The sequence below is a fragment of the Callorhinus ursinus genome, unplaced genomic scaffold (genome assembly GCF_003265705.2).
Source record: "Callorhinus ursinus isolate GAN/ISIS: 27379988/994484 unplaced genomic scaffold, GSC_fseal_2.0 scaffold144, whole genome shotgun sequence".
Lineage (NCBI taxonomy): Eukaryota > Metazoa > Chordata > Mammalia > Carnivora > Otariidae > Callorhinus > Callorhinus ursinus.
The window spans coordinates 193,308-203,366 of NW_027397206.1; the positions used below are offsets into that span (position 1 = coordinate 193,308).

The 10,059-nt window shown below is 51.5% G+C and overlaps 1 protein-coding gene across 1 annotated transcript in view; it reads right to left on the minus strand.

Annotated features, from left to right (window-relative positions):
* CYP2S1 (cytochrome P450 family 2 subfamily S member 1) overlaps positions 1-3,204 on the minus strand; it is a 9,224-nt gene extending 6,020 nt beyond the window's left edge. Inside the window, 3 exon segments of the mRNA XM_025858610.1 lie at positions 1,689-1,857; positions 3,038-3,102; positions 3,105-3,204. Coding sequence (XP_025714395.1) covers positions 1,689-1,857; positions 3,038-3,102; positions 3,105-3,204 — 334 coding nt within the window.
* Positions 3,205-10,059: the final 6,855 nt, after the last annotated feature.

Sequence of the window (10,059 nt, forward strand, 5' to 3'; positions counted from 1 at the left end):
CTTCCTTCCTTCCTTCCTTCCTTCCTTCCTTCCTTCCTTCCTTCCTTCCTTCCTTTTCTCCTTCACAGAAAGGAGATGGATGAATGGAGTTAGTTCAGCACCGCCGGCCGCCCCCCAACTTCTCGCTCTTCAGACACCCCCTCCCTCCCTCCGTCCTTCCTTCCTCCGTTCCTTCCTTCCTCCCTCTCCTTTTTCCTCCCTCCCTCCCTCCTTCCCAACATTTACAGAGTACTATTGGGTTCCCTGCCCCATGTCGTTTGGAAGCTGAACCAGGAGAGAGGAGGATGGAACTGACATTTTCCTCCTTTAGCTAAGGGTCTGCTCTGGACAAAACGTTGCTTCTCTGAGCCCAGGGTCTCGCATGTACAAAGCTGGCCCCTCGGGGCCTCCTGGAAGCCTCCTGCCCAGCCTCCCACCATGTCCCAAACTGGCCTCAGCAGCTCTCCTCCTTCCTGTCTCAGCCCACCATCCCCTGCCCCCGGCCAGAGCCCTGGATGCCTCTTCCAACCACCCCCTCCCTTCCCCACACCCTCAGCCCCAGAACAGCACAGTCCCCTCCCTGGGCTCCCGCACAGCGACCCGAGAATCCTTCTAGCTCTGACTTACGTCTTCCCTGCTTCCATCTATAGCCCCCGGAAAAATCCCCAAGCTGAGCACTCTGGTGTGACTCAGGCTCTGCATGACCCACTTCTCCAGCTTCGTCACTCATCCTGCTACAGTTGCGTTGGCCTCTCTCACTTCCTCAGTGGTTTCTGGATCCCCCCCACTCACCTCTCCATCCTTGCTGAACTAACTCCATTCATCCTCAGGTCTCACTGTAATTGTCACCTCCTCCGAGAAGCCTTCCTTGATTCCTCCCTCTCTCCCTCCCCACCCCTGACCTGGGCCAGTACGGTTCCCCTGTGTCCTGCTCTTAGCGCTGTACCTCTCATTTTAGAATTCTATTCCCTGCCTCCAGTCCCATGACACGTCCATCTCTCCTATGGTATGACAGGACACCACATCTGTCTTGGTCACCTCTGTGTCCCCAGTAACCGCTATGGGGCCAGGCATGATAAAAATTTGTCAACTGAATGAATGAATGCTTCTTCTCTCCCCTCCATGCTTTTTTTACTCCTCTGCCTGGAACACCCTTCCTGCTCATCCTAGGAGTCAGTGCCCAGGCAACCTGTATGGTCTTTCAAGACTTCCCGGACATTTCCCACGGAACAGGCTGGGTCAGACACCTCCTCTGGTCCCAGCAGTTCAGGACTTCCCCTAGCCTGGCCCTGACCCTTCTGCCTTCCCCATCTTAGCCTGGTGATAGGTCTTTCTCCCCACTGCCAACAAGCTCGGGGTCATGGCTGGGTCCTGACAGGGCTCCGAACACCAGGCTTCTATTTTCAGGCTTAGCAGAGAATAGTTTGTACACATTAAGTGGTTCCATCCATTCCCAGTGCGCAGAAAGCTCTCCCTGTTCCTCCCAGGCCTGGGGGCTTCACCTGGAGCAGCGAGAACACCACGGCACCTCACCCAGGCCTCATTGAATCCTCAAGATGACTCTGTGTAATAAGCATTATTATCACCCCACTTGATGGATGGGGAAAACAGGCCCAGAGACACTGAGCCATGCACAAAAGTCACACCGGTAAGCGGTGGCAGGCTCTGAGTGAAGGAGCCAGCAGTCCCCAGCTCTGCTCATGACTCACTGTGGCCGTCAAAGGTCCGGTCCAGCGTCGCCAACATCCCCCGCCCACTGAACTCCTCAGCCTGACCTCCCAGGGCCTCCCGCACAGCCTCGTGCCCGACCGGGCCCAGCACGTGCCGCCAGGATCCCAGGTACACGGTGAACACGGGTCCGTACTTCTTACTCAGCCGGGGGCAGGGGGCGAGAAGGGGCGCGTGCTGCGCGGCAGGCTATTGCCTCTTTCGGTCTAGGTGTCCCCATCATGGCCCTGTCACTGGACGAGGCACCTAAGAGGAACCCCTCCCCCCGCCCCCAGACAGAAATAACCCCCTTGGGAGGTTCAGCTCTCTTTCTGCACCCGTCTCCCACTTCCCTTCCCCATAGAGTCCCCAACCCCTTACCTCCTACAGAGCCCCAAGTTCGGACCCTGGGGCAACTGAGAACCACCCCTAACCCCCAACTCGGATATATGGCAGCAAAACTGGGTAGCTGAGACTTTGTCCTCTCCCAATTCCTCAGCTCTTCCCCCACCCCAAAACCAGCCACCCTTTTCTATCACTCGGCTAAACCCTCAAGTTCTGGAGCAGCGACTGCTGGGCACCTGCCCCATCTTTCCCTGAGACCCCCACCCCCTCCCCATGTCCTGAAGTCCCCCAGACTCCTTTCGACAGAGAACCTCTGGCCTCTTCCTCCCCCTCCTGCCCCAAAGGTTAGAACTCAGCCTTCCTTCCTGCCTTCTTTCCCTGCTGCCCCGGGGACTTCCGGCTCCCTCCTAGCTGAGCTCCACAGAACTCCGGCGGCCGGATTCTGCAGACATATACCTGGAACCCTCCAGCCAAGCCTCCACCTCCTGCCAGCGACCCCTCCCGCTTTTCTTCTCTGCCTCTCCCCAGCTACCTCTCCCCGGGGGATAAGCCCGCCAGCATCCCAGCATCAGCTTCTCTTCTGCGGGAGGGCTCCTGCCTCTGGCTTTAATCCCCTCCTTCAGCACCTTCCCCGGGTTCTGTGGGCCCCTCTCCCCGGTACCCCTGCCACCGGATCCTGCTTCCTTCCCTGCTCTCATCCTCTCCAGGATGCCGCGGGCAGAAGTCTCTGCCCCTCCTAGCCCGAGTCCAGCACACCAGGGTCCTCTCTCCCCAGACACCCCCACCCCCACCCCGTTCCACTGGACCTTCTCAGCTCTGGAGTCCTGCTCCCGCCCTACCCCAGAACGCCCCTAGCCCCTCTGCCCTTGCACCCTTGGCCTGCCTCCTCTAGGATACCCCAGGGCCTCTGTATCCTGGCGCTCTGCTTTCTCTCCCTGGGCATCCCCCGCGCCCACCCTGGCCCTGCCCCCCCCCAGCACAGGGCGTCCCCGCGGGCCCTCACCCGCAAGAGCCCCGAGTACAGCGCCCCGGGCCGGAGCTGCAGGAGGTTCCCCAGCAGCGGCAGCGGCGTGGGCCCGGGGGCAGGTGGCCTCGGGTCCGGGGCAGCGCCAGCTTCAGCACCAAGAACAGCCGCAGCACCAGCGGCCCCGTCCAGGTCCCGGCCGCCTCCATCGCCGCGGGTCGGCTCCTCCGCGCGGTTCCCAGACGCTCCACGCGGCTGGGCGGGTCGGGGCCGGGAGCCCGGCGGCTACTTCTGGACGAAATCTGGCGGAGGGGAGGGGGGCGGGGCCTCCAGCCCCTCCCGCTACCTACAGGCAGGATTCTTTCCCCGCCGCCGGATTTCTTTCCCGCAGACCACCACGGCCACCTGCCTGGGGACCTGCTGTCGCTCGGCTGTCTACCGGATCACCCAGGTTCGGGGGGCGGAGACAGCGCCTGGGGCCCCAGGTAGGGCGTGAGCACACTGGAGGAACCTGGAAGCCGGAGACTGCCTCCAGGAGGCCACACCCCGTGCCTGGAGCGGTGACCCGGCGCCGCCCTCCCCAGCTCCCACCTCCCTGCTCGCGGCTGTCGGGGTGTGAGTTCGGCGTGTGCGCGTCTTTGAGCCAATTTCCTCCAGCATCCTTCATCCTCGCCATGAACTAGGAGAAGGACTTGACCTTTAACAAGAAGGAATCTGAGGTTCAGGGAGATAAATCGGTTGGCTCCGGGCCACGCGGCTAATGAGCAGCAGAGCTGGGATTTGAACTCGGGCCATGCCGAATGATTGAATCATTCCTTCACTTAGCAGTTTCCTGTAGTGGTTGGGAACATGATGTCTGAAGCCAGACTGCTTGAGTTCACGGCCCAGCTTCTGGGTGCCTCTGTTAACTCTTGTAAAATGGGGTTAGTTTTCAGGATTAATGGGTTCATGTGCAAACAACTTCAAACAGGGCCAGGTGCGTAGATAACGAGTTATCAAGTAAATGTTAGCTAATAGTCTTTCAACTAGCCTTTATGGAGGTCCAACTATAAACAAGATTGTCTAGACCTGGAGATACAGGTTTGAGTAAGAGAGGTGGGCCCTGCCTTCCCTGAGCTCGTATTGACATGCAAATGAAGTCATAAATTAAGATAATCTCAAATTGTTCAAAGGTTTGCCAGGGCAATGAACTCTGTTGAGGAAGACAGTTACAATGTCAGGTCCATGCTGTTTGGTACAAAGCTCTAGCCCCAGTGTCTAGAGCAGTGCTGCGCACACAGTAGGTGCTCAGTAAATATTTGTTGCATCGAAGACTGAATGTAGGAGATGAAGTCAGCAGGGACCTGGAAAACAATCAGCATTGTATTTCTCCTGCAAAAGGAAGCAGGTGTGGGAGTTTTCAGCAGAATAGTTACTTAGTTTCCTTTCTACTTTCATTAAACATTTTATTATGAAAACTTTCAAACATGCAGTAGACACCTGTATATTCACCACCTAGATTCCACCAATAACATGTTACTATCCTTGCTGTGATGCTTACCTATTCATCTTGCTGCATCCATCCTTATTATTATTATTATTATTTGGATGCATTTTAGACAGTTGCAGACGCCAGGACACTTCACTCTCAAGCACAACAGCATGCATCATTTGCTAGAGTTCAGTATTTGTTTACAGGGCATTTCCCCCCACCCCAGGTAAATTTACATACGGTGAAATGCACAAATCTTAAGTGCGTTTTTTTTTTTTTTTAAAGATTTTATTTATTTTTTTGAGAGAGAGAGAATGAGAGATAGAGAGACGAGAGGGAAGAGGGTCAGAGGGAGAAGCAGACTCCCCGCTGAGCAGGGAGCCCGATGTGGGACTCGATCCTGGGACTCCAGGATCATGACCTGAGCCGAAGGCAGTCGCTTAACCAACTGAGCCACCCAGGCGCCCTTAAGTGCGTTTAAGCTGCATTTTTTAAAAGATTTTATTTATTTATTTGACAGAGAGAGACACAGCGAGAGAGGGAACACAAGCAAGGGGAGTTGGAGAGGGAGAAGCAGGCTTCCCACTGAGCAGGGAGCCAGATGTGGGGCTCGATTCCAGGACTCTGGGATCATGACCTGAGCCGAAGACACTTAACGACTGAGCCACCCAGGTGCCCCAAGATGCATTTCAACAACTGCCTACGTCTATGTGACCCCAACTCCTATTAGGATACAGTTACCGTCTTTCCAGAAATCTCCCCATACCCCTTCTCAGTCAAACCCCCCTACTCGCCCCCAGCACCGATCAATGCCTGCCCCCTCCCAGATTAGTTTTTTCTTTGAATTTATTTTTTTAAAGATTTTTTAAATTTATTTGTCAGAGAGAGAGAACAAGCGAGAGAGAGAGAGCACAAGCAGGGGGAAGTAGGCTCCCCACTGAGCAAGGAACCCGATGCGGGACTTGATTCCAGGACTCTGAGATCATGAACTGAGCGGAAGGCAGACGCTTAACCGACTGAGCCACCCAGGCATTCCTTCCCTTCGCATTGAAAGAGATCTTTTTGGCTACCCTCTGGTGAATGAATTGTGGATGACTGGGACAGCAGGTGGACCGGGGAGCAAGTGAAGAAAAAGCCAAGAACCTAGGGTAAGCAAGGTCCAGGCAAGTGATACCCGTGGCTTGGAGCCAGGTAGGCGGCAGTGGGGAGAGGGAAAGAAATGGATAAATTTGGGATGTCTATGGAGGTAGAGCCTGCAGGATTTGCTGTCAAATTGGGCTTGACAGCAAAGGAAGGAATCAAGGTCAACCTGTCAAATACAAACAGTTCTGGTGTCAGGTAAGGAGAGATTTTCTGCTAGAAGGCTATTACAGGGGAGAGAAGAGACTCCTGCATGAGACAGGAAACAAGACCAGAATCTGATAACCCAGGAGGATGTTTTCTAGTGAAACAAATTTTTTTACTCCTACTCCTAGATTTGTTGCCCTGGGCAAGTAGAAAGATGGTGATGCCTCTTCTAGAGGCTAGAAAGGAGATTAAGGAACCCGTGAGAAGCTGATGGAGCAGGTTTTGCGGGAGGTCAGGGAATCAGGAATTCTCATTTGGTTTCATTAAGTTTGAGATGCTGGTTGGCTGTCCCAGGACTAAAGCCCCAGTGGACAGAAAGGGTAGAGGTTGGTTTGGGGACCTCCCGGAACTCTCCAGAACAAGGCAAAGGAGGAAATGAGAACTGGCACCTACTCTGTAGCAACAAAGTGTAGGCCAGCCTCCCCACCTCCTCTTCCCCGGTTTCAGGGCACACCCCTTGGATGCAAGAGGCTAGAATCAAGACCAGAGGAGACCTCAGGGAACGCGGTGGCTACGTTTTGAGGGACGCAGCTCTGGCCGAGGAGAGAAATTAGAAGATTGCCAAGGTTCTAGGAGTCTAATGTTATAAGATGACTTAGATTACAAACGTCAACCTTAAAAATAAAACTGCCAAGTATTTTACTAGCAAAATATGGGTTTCTTTGGGGACAGCAGAGAATTGCAATACAGGGAAAGCAGGCTATGGCAAAAACACAGATAGGCAAATCCAGGGAACATAGCTGGAGGTATTTTTTATAGAGGAAGGGGTGGGGGCGTCGGAAAGGCTGTTTAAACAAAAAGTCCATTGGAGCACACTGGGAGTTGGAAGTAGAGTGGCTTCTCATTGGCTGGTTGTGACTGTCTGTCATTGGCTGGGCTACTGAGGTGGGGAGGAGCCAAGCCTTCCTTTCTCCCTCCATAGTATCCATGGGCAAGGTTCTTCTTTTCCTGTTGGATTTGTAATTGACTTTGAGTGGTAGGGCGTGAGAGCTCTCCCTGTCCAACCTCCTGACTCCCATTTTAGTGAGGTTGCCCTTTATTCATTTTTACACAAGATCCTGTAGATAAGAAAACTTCCAAGTCCCCAAGATTCTAAAGGTTCCAAGACAAGGCTTAACCACTACCCTGGTAATAAACTTCAAGCCCCAAATGGTGGCTGCCATCGCCCTTCAGAATCTGTCCACTGGCTGCTAAGTTTGACATCACCTTGGCCCACTCTGTTCTCTGCTCATGAAACTCCACTCACACTGGCCGCCTTTCAGTTTCTTGAACACCAAAGCCAGCCTCAGGGCCTTTGCACTAGCTCTCAGACTGAAATGTTTGGCCTGGAGATTGAGGTTGGCTCATTTTCTGTTCCCAGCTCAAGGCCAGTTCCCTCTAGAAGACACTTTCCCAGACCACACAAACGGAATTAGCTCTCCCAATTCCAGATCCTACTTTAATTCATTAAATAAGGCATTTAATAAATATTAAACAAGTTTTTAAAGCACTTACCATGGTGCCTGGCATATAGGAAGCTTTCAATGTGTTTGTTAAATACGTAAAAATTTTCTTAATAGTCTCTATCACTACCTGAAAGCATGTTATATATGCGTTTGCATTTTTATTCTGCCTGCCCCCGCCCGAATGTTCTCTCCAGGAAGGTCAGGGACTTCTGTCTGGTTCACAGATATATTCCCAGTGTCTGACACACAGTAGATGTCCAATAAATATTTTGTTACATGAATGAATACAATTTGTTAGTCTCTCAAATTCGTGTAAAGAGCAATCAAGGTCTCCAAATTCTTGAGTCTAAAGACCAAAGAAGTCTGGTTCCCAATATAGATTTCACAGTAACAGAATCATCTCTGGCTGATCCCAGTCTCTCTTTACCCTGGGCGGCCGACAACTGACCCTTCTCCCCTACCAGCTACTTCTCATCAGACACCCTCTGATCTGGGCTGGGTGAGGCTGAAGCATGACCCTCTTTAAATTTAGCTCCTACCATGCATTTTCTTAGATCACTCTACAGGCTGCCATCCCCAGGGATCCAGCAGGCTGAGTGATGGGTGGGTTCTGGAAATTGCTGGGTGTGTGTGTGTCTGTGTTTATTTTGCTTGGGATCCTCCAAGCCTTATGGTTCTAGAACTTGACTTGTGCGGGGATAAGCCATTACCTGCATGGTGTTTGGCCCATGTGCCTTCCCCCTTGACTTTCTCTCCTCCCGGCCCTTCCCTCCCTCAAAGCCACCCCACCCAGCACGAAGAACTGGGCAAAAGGAGAAGTTAAAGATGAGTCTTGCTTCCTTCCTGGCACCCCTGCCCTCATGCTTCCCTAGATTCTAAGAGCATCCTTGGCTGTGAGTAGCATCAGGGAATGGACAGTCGCAGGAAGCAAAGCAGCAATATCCGTTAATCTGTTAAGGAACAGAAATTCAGCTGAGTAAATTTGAAAGCTCTAATTGGCCTTATTAAATGATTCGTCAATCGGGCAGCATCCCATCTAGCAAATACAGGGGCGCTCCAAGGAAATGTACAAGATGGAAGGTTTTTACAGGAGGGTGGGGCAAGAAAGTTATTAGCATCGTTACATTGTTTGGGAAAAGCAAGAGTCTTATCGTGCTGATTACCTCATCTTTCTTTGGGGACTGGCGAGGGCCCAAGTGGCTGACTCATGGCGCTCATTGAAAAATTCCTGACGGACAGGGTAAATCTACATTTTGGGGGGAGGTTGAAACTGCAGTTAGGTTAAGTATCAAGCCCTGGTTTAGGAACTTGGTCTAAATGACACCATTTGGAGCCTTTGTGTGTGTGGTTTTTTGTTTTGGGGTTTTTTTTGTTTGTTTGTTTTGTTTGTTTTTTAAGTAAGTTCTATGCCCAACCTGGGGCTTGAACTCAGGACCCTGGAGATCAAGAGTCACATGCTCTACCAACTGAGCCAGCCAGGTGCCCCATTGTGGTTTTCTTTTTCACAACTCTTCTACTGCTGTCCCCAGATCCTATTCCTCCTCCACAGCACCCCACCCCCTGTTTTTGCATACCTTCTACGTGCCATAACCTGTGGGGAGCGGGAGGGTGCTGGGGAGATAGGATGGTGTTGATGGTAAAAAAAAATAAGGCACTGCTCCCACAAATTCGCATCAGGAAGGCAGCCAAAGGATGAGCAAAATAAAATTGCAGGTCTTCGTGATGATCCTTGCTCCCTCTCCTTGTCTGTATCCATTTATCAGTGGGTTCCATACCCGCCAGCCTTTCTTCTGTTTTAAAAATAACTATTTCAAGGGACACCTGGGTGGCTCAGTCGGTTAAGCATCTGCCTTTGGCTCAGGTCATGGTCCCAGGGTTCCGGGATGGAGCCCCACATCGGGCTCCCTGCTGAGACATCTGCCTGCCGCTCCCCCTGCTTGTGCTCTCTCTCTCTCTCTCTCTCTCTCCCCCGACAAAGGAATAAATGAGATCTTTTTAAAAATAAAAAAATTATTTCAAACACAAAGACAGGACAGGTTTAGAGGAATTGTCAGCTGAATGCAACAATGCTAAACCATGTGTGCACACCCACTTTTATTATATCCTGACATTTTAACCATTTATTTATTTAGAGAAATAAAATAATCCCAGGTGAGTTGGAGTCTCTCGTACCCCCTGCCGGATGTCATATTCCTCCCTCCCTCCCTCCCCCAGGACACCGTTCTCTTATAGTAAATACCTCTATGCCTGAGATACCTTTTTAGTTTTTATCTTTTACTACATATCTGTGCAGCCACATACCATATTTGGGAAAGCATTCCTTTGCAGGTTTATTTTTTAAATTCTTTTTTTTAATAGATTTTATTTATTTCTTTGAGAGAGAGAATGAGATAGAGAGAGAGAGCATGAGATGGGGAAGGGACAGAGGGAGAAGCAGACTCCCTGCTGAGCCGGGAGCCCGATGTGGGACTCGATCCCAGGACTCCAGGATCATGACCTGAGCCTAAGGCAGTCGCTTAACCAACTGAGCCACCCAGGCGCCCTCCTTTGCAGGTTTAAAAACTGGCCTTTCTTCTTCACTTTTTGAGATTTGTTCATACCCATACATGCGGCTCTGGTTCATTTGTTTTAACTCCTGGGAGATATTTCAGGGAATGGCTTTGATGCAAAGCCTCCATCCATTTCCCCCTTGGATTAATTTCTGGGGTATTTCAGTTTTCCCTCTTACAGACAGCACTGCATCTTTCACTTAGTTGAGAAGTTCCTCGTTTTATCTTATTTATTTTTTTAAGTAATCTCTA